This window comes from Budorcas taxicolor, chromosome 19, assembly GCF_023091745.1.
Source record: "Budorcas taxicolor isolate Tak-1 chromosome 19, Takin1.1, whole genome shotgun sequence".
Classification (NCBI taxonomy): Eukaryota; Metazoa; Chordata; class Mammalia; order Artiodactyla; family Bovidae; genus Budorcas; species Budorcas taxicolor.
In genome coordinates, this window is record NC_068928.1 from 23,099,457 (window position 1) to 23,114,798 (window position 15,342).

General features: G+C 47.9%; 1 protein-coding gene and 1 non-coding gene across 4 annotated transcripts in view; both read right to left on the minus strand.

Annotated features, from left to right (window-relative positions):
* The window catches only part of SMG6 (SMG6 nonsense mediated mRNA decay factor), a 199,441-nt gene that overhangs the window by 103,535 nt on the left and 80,564 nt on the right, over positions 1-15,342 (minus strand). For all 3 annotated transcript variants that reach the window (XM_052657343.1, XM_052657344.1, XM_052657345.1), the window contains exons 11-12: positions 3,868-3,984; positions 2,143-2,311 (exon numbers count right to left, since the gene is read on the minus strand). In XM_052657343.1, the coding sequence (XP_052513303.1) occupies positions 2,143-2,311; positions 3,868-3,984 (286 nt within the window). The remainder of the gene's footprint in view (positions 1-2,142; positions 2,312-3,867; positions 3,985-15,342) is intronic.
* On the minus strand, positions 10,626-10,698 carry TRNAK-UUU (transfer RNA lysine (anticodon UUU)). The gene has a single exon. It is a non-coding gene; the product is annotated as a tRNA-Lys (tRNA).

The following is a 15,342-nucleotide window of genomic DNA, read 5'->3' on the forward strand; positions in this document are numbered from 1 at the left end:
CCGCCCCCAGCAGAGAGACCAAGACTGACACAGAGACACACTCACAGACAAATATGGACAGGACACAGGCAGTCCTGGGCACAGATGCTCAAGAACATACACAAACACTCCCATAGGACACAGCCACACAGAGAGACGCGGGCAGGACCAAAGCAGAGATGGACTGACACGGGCCCAGACGTACATACGAACAGAGACAGGGGGTCAGACACACAGTGCAACAGAGTCCTCATGGGGACACAGGGACCCTGCAAAGAGGCCCAGACACAGATGTGGACACAGCACGCGTACACGCATACATGCACAGACATGGAAAGGCACGCCAAGAGCCTGCAACAGACAAACCCCCTCATACACACACATACACAAAAAAAACCCCTCACAACCAGACACGCACAGACAACCAGACCCAAACAGGCACACAAAGAGCTACAACCCACACACTGCTACGAACACACACACATACCAAAAAACCCTCACAACCAGACACGCACAGACAACCAGACCCAAACAGGCACACACACACTGCTACGAACACAAGAAATTGCTCTATATGGTTGCACAACAACGTGATGCACTGTAGACTTAAAAATGGTTAAGATGGCAAACTCTGTCGTATATATTTTTTACCATAATTTTAATAACAGAGAGAAAAAAGTCATATGGACACACAAAGAGATCTACATAGAGACATCCAGCAGACACACATTTTCCCCACACCAACATCCAGAGCCAGGGCAACGAGGCAGGATGTGCTGGGGGATGGGGATGCAGTGAGCAGGGGGATGGGGGTGCAGTGAGCGGGGGGGCGGGGATGCAGAGAGCAGGGGGACAGGGATGCAGTGAGTGGGGGGGTGGGGATGCAGACAGCAGGGGGGATGGGGATGCAGACAGCAGGGGGGATGGGGATGCAAAGAGCAGGGGGGATGGGGATGCAGAGAGCGGGGGGTGGGGATGCAGTGAGTGGGGGGATGGGGATGCAGTGAGCGGGGGTGGGGTGGGGATGCAGTGAGTAGGGGGGTGGGGATGCAATGAGTGGGGGTGGGGTGGGGATGCAGTGAGTGGGGGTAGGGTGGGGATGCAGTGAGTGGGGGTGTGGGGATGCAGTGAGTGGGGGTAGGGTGGGGATGCAGTGAGTGGGGGTAGGGTGGGGATGCAGTGAGTGCGGGTGGGGTGGGGATGCAGTGAGCGGGGGTGGGGATGCAGTGAGCAGGGGGGTGGGGGTGCAGTGACTGGGGGTGGGGTGGGGATGCAGTGAGTGGGGGTAGGGTGGGGATGCAGTGAGTGGGGGTGGGGTGGGGATGCAGTTAGGGTGGGGTGGGGATGCAGTGAGTGGGGGTGGGGATGCAGTGAGTAGGGGGGTGGGGATGCAGTGAGTGGGGGTGGGGTGGGGATGCAGTGAGTGGGGGTAGGGTGGGGGTGCAGTGAGTGGGGGTGGGGTGGGGATGCAGTGAGTGGGGGGGTGGGGATGCAGTGAGGGTGGGGTGGGGATGCAGTGAGTGGGGGGGTGGGGATGCAGTGAGTGGGGGTAGGATGGGGATGCAGTGAGTGGGGGTGGGGTGGGGATGCAGTGATTGGGGGTAGGGTGGGGATGCAGTGAGTAGGGGGTGGGGATGCAGTGAGTAGGGGGTGGGGATGCAGTGAGTGGGGGTGGGGTGGGGATGCAGTGAGTGGGGGTGGGGTGGGGATGCAGCGAGTGGGAAGTACTGTATGCTCTCACCCCCACACACACCACCACATTGTGAGAGGCAGGTGGGGAGACAGAGTGTGCAGGACAGCATGAGAAGCGGCAAGGGCCTGAGAGACGCACGGAGACGAACTAAAAGGGAGAGACAGAGAGGGCCTCACACACACTGACTGACACCCACCCAGACCTGGGAGGTAGCTGCAGAGACGGTGAGCGTGAGCAGTGCACAGTGGAAACTCACAAGATCAAGGGCAAGGAGCAAAACAGAGCAAGCCATGAAGTGAGAGAGAGAGAGACTGGGAGGAGGGGGAGGAGTGGTCCGGAGAGCAGGCGGAAGCAGTGGCCCTGGGAGGCGTTCACGGAAGGGGAGCACCCAAGCTCAAGTGAAGAGCGGAGACGCAGGCCAGCAGGCCAAGGAGCGGCTGTGGGAACACGGGCGGGCAGGGCTGACTCACTGTGAGGGCAGGTCCAGGGAGGTGGGCGGAGGGTTCCAGGTGTCTGGGTAGCCGAGCATCCAGTCTGACCAGACCTTCACACTGGGGAGCAGTTCCTTCAGGTCCGGGACAAAGGAGGACACCTTGATGTCATCTTGATCCTCCTCCCCCTCAGGAGAGGACAGCTGAGCTGCAGAGGCAAAGGGTCAGAGCTGGGCCTGGATCTGCAGTGGCCCCGCGCGGACAGGGGCGCTGGGATGGCAGCCAGCTCCCAGGGAAGGGAGACCACGTCCACCGGACAGCTGGGCCCAGAAGCGAAGGACAAGTGCCAGCACCTAAGAGAATTCTGAAAAGCAGGACAGAGAGAGGACCAGTGCACTGGGTCTGCCCTGCACACAGCTGCCTGTGCTCCACCTGCGGCCTGGCGACAGGGTCGTTGTCCTGGCCTCCAGCCTCCCACCCACACCCACTCTAGCCTTCCTTCAGCACAGCACTGACATGGCAGCAGGGTTCCTGCTCAAACGGAACAACTCAAATATGATGGTGAGGAAGCACCAGAGAAACCCAAACAGTGGGGCGTTCTACAAGATAAATGCCCTGCACACTTCAAACATGTCAGGAGCATGAAGAACAAAGGAATACTCAGAAACCATCCATGCTGCAGGAGGCTATAAAGAGACACGACATCTAAATTCAACATCTGATCCTGGAGTGGATCCTAGACCAGAAAGAAATATTTTTTTAGGACAACTGATACAAACTCAGTAAGGTCTGTAGATTCAATAATAGTACTGTATCAACGCTGGCTTCCTGACTGTAGTAGCAGTACTGTCATGTAAGAGAAGGTCCTTGTGACTAGGAAGTACACACTCAAGTATCTGGTGCGGGAAGGGGCAGGGCAGGGAAGCTACCATGTCTGCAACTTAGGATCAAATGGTTCATAAAGAAAATAATACGTATATGTGTATGTATGGAAAGAGATAACTTAAAGCAAGTGTGGTAGAATGTTAACAATTAGGGAGTCTGGGTGAAGGGTAAGTAAGAGAGTATTATTCACAAAACTTTTCTGTAAATTTGAGATTCTAACCAATTAACCTCCCTCCCTCTAAATAGGTGGCCCCAGTGGCTAAAGGCACTCCCAAAGGCTGATGTGGCTGGGGCACAACAGAGGGGCCTCACCACTCATCGCAACTGATCCAGAAGCTGAAAGAAAGGTGCACCCTTCAGCCCTGCCTTACATGGCCCAGAAGTCAGGCTTAGAATTTTAAGGGCAGACTTAAAGGACATGCAGACACTGCTCAAACCAAGGGCTAGAAAGAATCCCTGATCTGGTCCAGTGAGTCTCCTGGAGATGTCTGGTCCACAACAGTTACAGCCCCCACTGGGTACCAAACAAAGAGGGACATATAGAGAGGGGGGGAAACCAAAACATCAATTACGAACATCAAGGAAAACTCATTTTTCAAGTTGCGTGAACACTCAGCAGTTCAGAGGTGCACTGAAAATCCTGTTAAAGGAGAAGAGAGAGACAGGATGAAAGAAGTCTCCTCTCCTTTCCACAAAACAGAAGGAGGGCCGGAGAGAAAGTGGGACTAGTCAGGTAGGCAAAAGGAAGAGGGCACGCTGGCAAGAGGGAGCCCAGAGTAGGGGGAGAAGACACGGAGAACGCAGCATGGCCTCCTGAGCGTGTCTGGACAGGACCCAGGAGCTGGAAGGTCCACCAGTCAGGGGCCCTCGTCTGCTTACCTTTGGCTGACTCCTTCAGTAAGTAGGTGCAGCGTCGCACCAGGAGAGAAAACATGGCCAGGCCCAGGGCTGCAGCCTGCTCCTGGATCACAGAGCGACACTCCTCCGAGAAGCAGTCTGGGGAGGGGAAAGGCAAGTCCATCAGTGTCCTGGGGGCTAAGGGCGCCTCTCCCCACCTTATGGGGCTGAAGTCCTTGATCATGTCACTGAGTTCCTTTTCCTCACCTGAGCCTGGGGCTGAAAGATTCCCACTCTCAAAGGGCGGTCGAAAGGTTAAACAAAGTATCGCACGTGAAGCACTCACCATGATGCCTGGCATGTGGTAAGTGCCTGATATGGTTATTATAGGGCTCCCTGGTATAAATTCTGTTTCACACCACTTCCCTGAGACCAGTTACCCCAGGTGTACAGTCGGAGCCCAAACTGCATGCTCTCTGCTGACGACATGAACCCATAGTGAACAGGAAGTCATATTAATTCAGTCTCTCTAATGTATAGATGGCAGGAATACAGTCACCAATTAAGATCAGAAAAACACAAATTTAGAAGTCATTTTCTTGAAGCACCAACCTTTGATTCCAGCATTACCTTCTCTCTGTTCCTCCTCCTCAGAGAACACACACGACACTTAAGAAATAATATATTTTTCACTGAATGAGTCAAATTTTATAAAGGACAGTGCCTGGCACATAATAAGCACTTAAGCAAGTATTAGTTTTAATTTTCACCTATTCATTCCTCTAGGGCTAAGAAATAAACCTGGCTCTGACATTAGCAGTATATGCCCCTCACTTCCTGAGCCTGACCAATTTCCTTCCCGCTGTGGGTCAGGGAAAGGAGCCACCCTGGCGGGGGCCAGGCCTATCCTTTAGCAGGAGCTACAAGCACATACACCCTCAAACCACTGTCCGTACCTGCTCCCTGTCAGCGGCCCTCCCTGACGGTCACCTCATCCAGCCCTGAGAGAAACAGGTGACAAGCGGAAGGCAGCAGGCCAGGCTGCAGCCCCAGGGGAGGAGACCCCTTTATGCGAAGGAGGCAGAATCCACAGCCAGGCTCGCTTGGTCTGGCAGCAGCTGATCTGTTAATTCCTCCTGTAATACCGGAGAACTCTCAGAATCTCCAAGTGTTAAAAGCATAATGAGCTGCACGTTTGATCTCTGTCCCTGCTTGCGTTTTAACCTCGGAAGTCAAGGGGGAGCCCTCTCGCCTCTCCCCTCATTGACACTCGGCTTTCCAATGGGGCCTAATTGAAGTCTTTACTCCAGGAGATGCTATACAACCACAGTTATTCCTAACCGTCTTGGCCACAGGAGCAAACATGACTGGAGTATGCAAAGCCAGCCCAAAACCACTTTAGAAAGCCTGGGGGTGAGAAGGAACAGGCTGCTGCTCAGAAGGTCCCAACATATGACTAGCATCAGTGTAGCAATTCTTCTCTTGTGGTTTTCCCACCAGCCTGCCAGATGCCCAATGGTCCCAAATGTCAGCCTCGAACTTTTCAATTCAACTGTGGCAGGCAGCAAGGAAGTGGTAACAATCCATGTGATTAGAATAGATCACCAGTCTCCTTCTTCTTCTGGTAAGGCCCTAAACCTCTGCTAGAGAGACAGGAAACGAGCATCCAAGGGCCCAGCAGAGGGAGGACGGACAGCAGGGAAAGGGGAGACATGGAATCCATCCCAAGGGAAGCTGCCAGCTTCTCCCCTCCATGCTCACAACAGGTAACGGCACTCTCCACATCACCCTGGCCCAGTCCAGGCCCCTGCCCAGCACTGCCAGCAGCCCACCTCTAATTAGCAACAAAGCCCAGAGCAGGAGAACAAGTCCTGGACAGAGGGACTTATTAGGAGAGGCTAGTTAGGAGAGGATGAGTGGAGGCCACATCCTGGCAGATGACACACTGAGTACACATTAGTGTCCCCTCATCAACTGGACATCTTGGGCAGAAGTTGTTGTTTAGTTGCTAAGTTGTGTTAGACTCTTTGTGACCCCATGGACTGCAGCCCACCAGGCTCCTCTGTCCACGGGAACTTCTGGGCATAGGCAGACGCTACCTGCACATAGAAGGCCCTCAGAAGAGATGGAAGTGGGTATATGAGCTCCAAGGACTGGCAGAAGCCCAGACTACAACAAGATACTTTCATCAACCTTGACAAAGATAAGACAGGGCAAAGAGAGATGACTTTCACCAAGACCATTTCTATTTTTATGACAAATGGCAACCTTGGGTTAGACTCCTTCTCAAAGTGCATAAGGCAAAGACTCAAGGGGAGAATCAACTGCTTAGAACAACAACACTGAGGCGTCTGGGGAGTCCACCCTGGCTCCTTTTTAAGCTTCCTACAGGAAGGTCTTGGGACCAGGTGAAGAAGTGACCACTGGAGCCTCTCTGCTATGTCTGGAAGGGATCAACCACCTCTCAGGGTTGCAGCTGAAAGGCAGCCGCTTGACAGCTCCACCCCTGGCCATGGTTACATCACCTCACCCTTCACCCTTCACCCCTCCATCTCCCCAGGAAGGGCCTGACAGCACTCCCTGCTGTGTTTGGGTCTGATGGATAGGGAGGTATTAATACAAATCAGTACGCTGTCCTGTGCTGATCAAGTAGGTGGTGATACCACAGTTATCTCTGGGGATCAGAATGCCTGGGTCTTGGTCAGCTCTGCACACAGAACACTTCTGGAAGGCCTGTCCTCCTCCACGGCTCAGTGGTGCCATAAGCACACACTGAGCACCCACACATACAAAGCTACAAATAAAACAGGGTCCTTGCAATCTTAGGACCTTCCAAATGGGTTATTTATTACCCCCAGGTAACCATGGTGACTCAGACCCCGTGCCTCCAGTGAGGAATGTATTAAGTGCTACGGTATCTTCAGGAGATGCTGTCCGCCTCACTTAGGTTCCTGTGGGCTAGAAGCTGTAAGATGCCAGTCCTTGAGAAGGACCCACAGGATGCAAGTGGGCAGGAAAGCAGCATCCAGGGTCCTAGGCCCACCCATCCCAGGTGAGGCCTAGGAAACTGGCGCCACCCTCACAGAGGCCCATATATATCCCTGAAGGGGGCTGGGCCAGGCCAACAAGTGATGCGGGGCGGGGAAGGAAAAAGCATTGTTCGCCTTGGTATTTGCCTGGGTTCCTCTGGCTTTGTGTCAGGTGGCTGGAGCCTGACATGAGCTGAGGAACTCATTAACATTGTGAAACGGCCTTTCCCCTTCTTTCCAAAAGCAGGCCTGTTCAAGGGGGTAGGGAAAAGCTTCTGGCTGAGGAAGTCAGACGGAAATATCTCGTACCAGAGTCACCTGAAGTCTGAACCCCTCCCACACGCTCTCAGAGGGGCAGGTGACTGTGGCTCCCACGATTCCTCTGGCCAAATACCTGCTCAAGCAGAAAAACTCTTCTCACTCCTATTAACGGGGAGACCTTCTCATTTTTCTGAGAACATATTCATGGAAAACATAAACCAACTGTCGTCAAAGTTGTATGAAATCAGGAAATGGAGCGGCCGGGAGAAGGCTGCCATGTGGCCGGATGTTATGTATTTCTAATTAGTGCTATACATCTTTCAACAGCAAGTGTCCTTCTGCTGGGAAACACAACACACTGCCCTTGTTATTGTAACTGTCAGAGAAGTGCTTAAACAGATAATCTCCAGGAAAAGTGATAAACACGGCCCCTCTCCCACCCGTGTGTGCACGACGGTGCTGCCAAAGCAAAGCTGTGCTTGACGGCTCCAGGATGGCAGAGCAGTGTCCTGCAGGAAATGGGAGTGAGGCGGGAGGGGGGAGAGGGGAGTGGCGCGGAGGCGAGGCAGGCCCACCTGCCCAGACCCGTGGAGCCCGGCCAAGGGACTGCAGTTCAGAACCATCACTTCTGATCGATTCCTGGGTCAGGGGGAGATCTGGAGGAAATCAGATCAGCAGGGCTGAGGTTTTGGCTGGTCACGGAATAGTCTGGCAGCAACGGACAAGCAGCGTTTGCCTGGCGCACACAGCCAACTTCCTAGCAAAAGAATGAGAGGAGTAACAAAGAGAAGACACAGGGCAGATGACACACAAGCCTGACACCCCCATGGCCACAGAGGGCACTCAGAGGGCACTGGGGCCCACTCGCCACTCCAGTAGAGAGGACCAGCTGTTTGCTCAGCGGCTTCACTAACAGCCAGAGAAAAATGCAGTCAAGACCACTTATTCACCGATTCCGTCCCCACCGGCTCCTCCCAGAGAGAGGAAATGAATGGTCAGTCACCTCCAAACTAACACCACCTGGAGGCGATTTGTTGGCTCTTATCTTTCAGACATGAGGCTGCTTTTCTCATGAGTCAGTCACCAGTCAGACACAGAGCTGGCACCGCTCCTGAGCAGCCCACCAAAACCTCCCCGTCTACAGGAAGTGGGCAGTGAGAGCATCTTTCGACTGCTGCTGTTCGAGCCACAGAGTTCCCTGTGGCAGCTGCTGGCTGACAGGGAGGTGGAAGAGGCAGTCGCTTTTATAGGAACCAGACAAAAATCTCACAGCAAAAGCAGAGATGTCCACACCATCAGGGCATCACTTTATTCCCCAGGGAATAAAATTCATCATTCGAGAGGATGATGAATGACTCAGAAAAATCAGGCACCAATACAGCCAAACAAACTATATTCATGCACAATGGCAGAACGCAGGCTGACTGGGTGGAAGGCAATCCAGGACGTATCCCTGAGTAAAATGTGTCCAAGACAAGACACAGGAACATGGAAGGGAATGTCTTCTCTCTGAGACCCTACTGTCCTTCTGGATTTTCTAGGATTCTAAACTCTAACTTTCTCTTAGCAAGCAGGTAGATGTCGGGACAAAGGAAATCCCAACCTCCCGACAAAGTGACCTCTCCCATTGACTCCACAGTTGTTGATTTGGCCCAATTGTGGAGGATACAATGGAAAACAGGATACTGTCCATGAGAAGATGATATTCTAATGAGGAAGACAAGAATACTACACAGACACCCACATAACTGTAATTCAAGACCATGTATTATGGCATTCCATAAGGAAGGCGGAAATAACATGCTTTCTCTGTTTCCTGCTAGTGTATATCACGGAAGGTTTCATGGAAGAGAGCACATTCATGCTGCAAAAGATGAACAAAGACGGAGCGTGCTAAAGAGGCACGCAGATAGAGACACACCAGGCACATACTCTGACAGCAAGCACTATATTCAGCATGTCATAAAACAGGGACCCATCGCACAAGGCCTGTGATGCCAGGGCAGCAAACACAGGCTGGACCCAACAGGCAGTGAGGAGGTCTCGCTAAATCTAGCTAAAGCATTTAGGATAGATTAGCGTAGCTGGAAAAAAGTGACAGGGAGGCAAACAGGCTGGGAAGCTAGGAGGACGTGAACTTGCTTGAATGAAGAGGAATTACATGTAGAGCACTTCATAAACTTTATAATGCCAAATAAATGTAACATCTTTCTTAGAAGAGAGGTGGGAGAGGGAACTGAAAGGCATGCACAGATGTGAGAAACTGCGGAAGGAAAATCAAGAGAAGAGAGAAGAGAAGATAGAGATGATGTGGGGAGGGAAGGGCCCTCGCTGATAATCTTGGCAGGTTCCAGAGGATCCCGAGATCCCAACAAGGGAAACACCCACCAAATGAGATCCAGGAGACGGCAGAAACTGGGATTGTGGAACACCTGGAGGGAGGGGGGTTGTGCGGCACGGAGTCCCCAGGCTCCCACCCACTTGGCTCTGGGCCAGCCCTGTCTTTCCAGAACAAAGACACTTCAGGGGGTCAGAAATACTTGAGGAAGACCTTGCAGAAGGAGGCCTGGGAAGTCTGAACGGGCTCTCCCTGTGGAAGCCATTAGATATTCAGCACTTCATTTGTTTCCAATTCTTGTAGGAGTGCAGCTCCAGGCTGTGGGGTGAGAGGCTCCCCTCTGACGTAACCAGGAAGCAGCTGCAAAATTAAGGAATCCCTCATGACATCATAAAAAGGGTCGATGGTTTACTGGGGAAAGTATAAAAATTAATTACATATTCCCACATGACCCCCTTCCCCTAAATCTGTACACACCCCCTCCTACCTCCACACATTCTCTCATCAACAACAACCAGAAGCCACACTGATGAACAGGGTACAAACAGGGCAAACAAAACCCAGGAAGAGAAAGTTCTCTGGTGCACCCAGTGTCTGCACCACACATTTGGGACTGGACAAGGAATGCCTAGTCCTGGAGTTTTTATACAGAGCATCCTTCCTTAACAAAATTATAAGCCCCTTGAGGACAAGAGCTATGTCAAAATTTCACATCCTTGAAAATTAGCTCCATGAAGTGGTTCAAGAAACGACTGCTGCTTTTAACAGCAGGTACACTTGCCTCCCCATTTGTGGATCATAAACGATGATTCCACTGTGGCCAGAAATACTAACTAAGATATAGGGAGACCTGTACAGAGCTTGTGTGTGTTTAAATATATATATATATATATATATATATATATATGTAAAGCTCTTTTATATATATATAAAATCACAGAGCTTTACAAAAGATCTGCACAGGAGGTTATTCTCCCTTTCTGACGACTGAGAAAATAGGCTCAGAGAAGTTAAATGGCTGGCCCTAGGTCAAAAAGCCAGTAAGTGTCAGCCCTGGGATTTGAACCCAGTCTATCTGCTCTTACACATATACACTGTTTCCGTACCTTGTGGTTTTTTCCTGTGGTTGGTTTCTGGATATTTTTTTGGCCGCGCCGCTTGTAGGATCTTACTTCCCTGAGCAGGGGTTGAACCCAGGCCCTCAGCAGTAAAAGTACTGAGTCTTGACCACTAGGCCATCAGGGAATTCCCCATACCCGGTTCTCAAATGCCTGTGATTCAAGTTTCAAACTCCAACTCTTCTTCTCTCCTTTGCTATGAACATAAAAACCTCAGACTACTCCACAGTTCTGTACCAAAAGCTCTGCGATAACTATGTGGAAACTGAAATTAAAAACACCAACATTGGCGAAGAAAATGAAATACTTAGGTATAAATCTAGCAAAATATGAATAGGATCCTAGGCTGAAAGCTACAAATGCTGATGAAAGAAATAAAGATGACCCAAAATAAGTGGAGAGACTTATTAACATGTTCATGGATCGGAAGAATCAATATCGCAGAGACATCCATTCTGCCCACAAAGATTTATAGGTTTAACACAATTACTATCAGAATCTGGGCAAAGATTTTTGTAGACAAAAACAAACTTCATCCTAAAACAAAACTTTAACCTTTATACAAAAAGGCAAAGGACCTAGAATAGTTAAAACAACCTTGCAAAAGAACAAATTGGGAGGAAATCATTCTTTCCGATGTTAAGTCAAAGAATGACTGCCTTTTCAACATATATTTGCTCAAGCAACTAGATATCCACAAATTCAGATGTTCTTCAGTGATGAATGGTTAAACAAATTGTGGAATATCCATATTATAGAATACTACTCAGCCATAAAAAAAAAAAGAAGAAACTCAACCTAAATGTTACACCTTACACAAAAATTAACTGAAAATGGATCAAAGACTTACATATGAAACATCAGACCATAAACCTTTTAGATGAAAAACAGAAGAAAGTCTTCAGGACCTAGGACTGAGTGAAGATTTCTCACACTTGATGCCAAAAGTACAGTCTATAAAAGGAAAATTGATATGCTACATCTCATAAAATGAAAATCTGTTGCCCTACTGTAAGACAATGAAAAAGCAAATTACAGACTGGAAAAATATATTTGGAAACTACATATCTTACAAAGGACTAGTATCCTGGCTATATTAAGAACTCTCAAAACTTACCAATAAGAAAACAAATTGTCCAGTTAGAAAATGGGCAAAAGACATAAACAGACATTTCACCAGAAAGGATATACAGGTGAAATATCAACACATGAAATGTTGTTCAGTATCTTTACAGTTTACATCTTTACATTTACAGTTATATCCCATTAGGGAAATGAAAGTTAAAACTACAACGAGACATTACTAAACACCTATTAGAATGGCTAAAATGACAAATAGTAACACCACCAAAAAGCGGTGAGGATGAAGAGAAATTGGACCATATACACATAGCTGATTGGAATATAAAATGGTACAGCCACTCTGGAAAACAGTTTGGCAGTTTCTTTCAAAACTAATAATACACTTATGATATGACCCAGCAATTATACTCTTGGGCATTTATCCCAAAGAAATGAAAACTTACGTTTGCACAAACACCTGTATGCAAATGTTCATAGTAGCTTTATTCACAATAGCTTAAAACTGGAAATAACCCAAATGTTCTTCACTGGATAAATGGTTTAACAAACAGTGGAACATCCATACTATAGACTACTACTCGGCCTCATAAAAGACCACTGATAAAGGCAATAACATGGACAGTCTGTCATAGTATTATGCTGAGTGAAAACAGTCAATTTCAAAAGATTACCTGCTATATGATCCCATTTATATAATATTCTTGAAATAATGCAATTGCAGAGATAGAAAACAGGCGTTAGCATCTGGGGATAGAAGAGGGGATGGTTCTTAGAAGGTAGCATCATGAAGGAGCTTTTGTGGTGATGGAACAGTTCTGTATCTTAACTGTGAAGCAGTACATTAAACCACCTGTGTAGGGATTACCCTGGTGGTCCAGTGGCTAAGACTCTGAGTTCCCAATGCAGTGGGCCCGGGTTTAATCCCTGGTCAGGGAACTAGATCCCATATGCTGCAACTAAAAAAAACAAAAAACAAAAAAAAAACACCCTGCAGGCTGCAATGGAGGAGGAAGATGCCGTGTGCTACAACTAAGACCCAAAGCAGCTAAATAAATAAAATTTTTAAAAAAGAAAACAACAAACTACCTGGGTGGTAAAACGGCACACAACTACACATGCGCACACACACACACACACACACACACACACGAGTGCATGTATAACTAGTGAAATGTGAATAAGGTCCATGAGTGTACCAATGTCGATTTCATGGTGCTGACACTGCACTACAGTTGCGCAAGATGCTAACATTAGGGAAGGTGGGATGAAGGGTGAACAGGATCTCCTGTGCGTATCAGTTCAGTTCAGCTCAGTCGCTCAGTCGTGTCCAACTCTTTGCGACCCCATGAATCGCAGCACGCCAGGCCTCCCTGTCCATCACCCACTCCTGGAGTCCACCCAAACTCATGTGCATCGAGTCGGTGATGCCATCCAGCCATCTCATCCTCTGTGGTCCCCTTCTTCTCCTGCCCCCAATCCCTCCCAGCGTCAGGGTCTTTTCCAATGAGTCAACTCTTCGCATGGGGTGGCCAAAGTATTGGAGTTTCAGCCTCAGCATCAGTCCTTTCAATATATATATATATATTTATTACAATTTCCTGTGAATCTGTCATTATTTCAAAACGAAAAATTTAAAACAGGCAAGCAAAAGTAAACCGAAGGACAAAACCCAAAAAGACTGGACACAGGATTCCAGCAATGTTTCTCTTTTACACAGAAAAGGGCAACTAAGACATTCTGAGGGCAGCTTCTCAGCTGAGAATCCTCTCAACCCCTTGTTCTCATGTGCTGCCCGGCTTGAGATGTTGGACATGCCCATCTGCATGGTTCCTTATCTGGACTGAGCAAGAAACTGCCGGGGGCAACCAAAAGGAAAGTAAGAAAAAAGAAGGGAAAGTTCACTGAAAACAGAACTTCTGTCCAAAGAATAAGGAGTCAAGCAGGAGAACTCCATCAGCAAGGCTATGACTCATCGGACTGGTAAAATCCATGACAAGCAGCACTAAGTGAAGGTGATGAGAAAGTGAAGAAAGATGACAAGAAGAACGAATTGCAGAAGCTAAGTGAGCTGTTTAAACATGTTCTTGCTGTTCAAAAAATAAGTAAAGGTATAAATCTCAAACAAATGGTATGTACATTCTTCAAACAAGGGCAGGTGGGGTGGTAGGGAGTTGTTTTAACACAGAAGTCCTAGCACTGATATCTTCATAAATGAAATTGCTTACGCATTTTCAGGGCTGCACTGCTTTGGACTGTTAATCAGATGGATATTAAGATTTTTTCAATTAGCAGCATGAGCTGCTGCTGCTGCTGCTGCTGCTAAGTCGCGTCAGTCGTGTCCGACTCTGTGCAACCCCATAGACGGCAGCCCAACAGGCTCCTCTGTCCGTAGGATTCTCCAGGCAAGAATACTGGAGTGGGCTGCCATTTCCTTCTCCCATGCATGAAAGTGAAAAGTGAAAGTGAAGTCGCTCAGTCATGTCCGACTCTTAGCGACCCCATGGACCGCAGCCTACTAGGCTCCTCTGTCCATGGGATTCTCCAGGCAAGAGTACTGGAGTGGGTTGCCATTGCCTTCTCCAACAGCATGAGCTACAATACTATTTTAAACTGCTCCTTTGCCAATAAATCTGTAAAGATCAAATTTAAAAAAAAAATAGATTTCATTTAAAAAAAACTGACTTTTTAAAGGACAAAAATAAAAAGTCACAAAAATTTTCTCACTGGGAGAAAATATTTGTAAAACATATATCTGACAAAGGATTATCAAGAATATATAAAAAACTCTTCCAAATTAATAAGATATACCAAAAAATGAGCAAAAGACATATGCAGATGGCAAATAAGAACATGCTGAACATGTACTTCTGATAAGATGCTCAACATTAGGGAAATCAAAACCATGAGAAACTCTACCCCAACTAGGATGTCTATGATCAAAAAGCCATAAAATAACTGGTGAGGATGAAGATAACTTAACTCCTTACACATGGCTTTAGGGATATAAAATGATATAATCACCTTGGAAAATAGGTGGGAAATTTCTCAAAAATTAAAACGGATGACTTAGGTATACCACTCCTAGGTACCGACCTAAGAGAAATGAAAGTGTATGTTCACACAGACTTAACACTTGATCTCGTACAGCAATTTTACGTGTTAACAGCCCCAAACTGGAAATAAAACCAATATCCATCAACAAGGGGATAGATAAACAAATTGTGGTATATCCACAAAATGGAAGACCAGTCAGCAATGAAAAGGAACAAACTCCTGTATCACCCAACAATGCTGATGAATGTCAAAATCAATGTGGAACACAGGCAGGACAGAGGGAGGGTGAGGAAGGGTGGAGAGAACTTACTGTTGAATTTCAGAAAACTCAAATTAATCTACAGTGACAGCAGATCAGTGGTTGCCTGGGACTGGGAAAGGATGGTTAGGGAAGAAGAGATTACAAGCGAGCACAAGAAACTTTTATTTTAAGGATGAAGGATATGTCCACTATCTTGACTGTCATGATGGTTTCAAAAATGTATATATATATATGTCTAAATTCATCCAACTTACACACTTTGAGTATATGTAGTCTAAAATACAGTTATATCCCAGTAAAACTCTTAAAAAGATTTTTTAAATTAGGGGAATCAACTCTTCAGATTTTTCAGAGCTTATAACTTAGAAACTG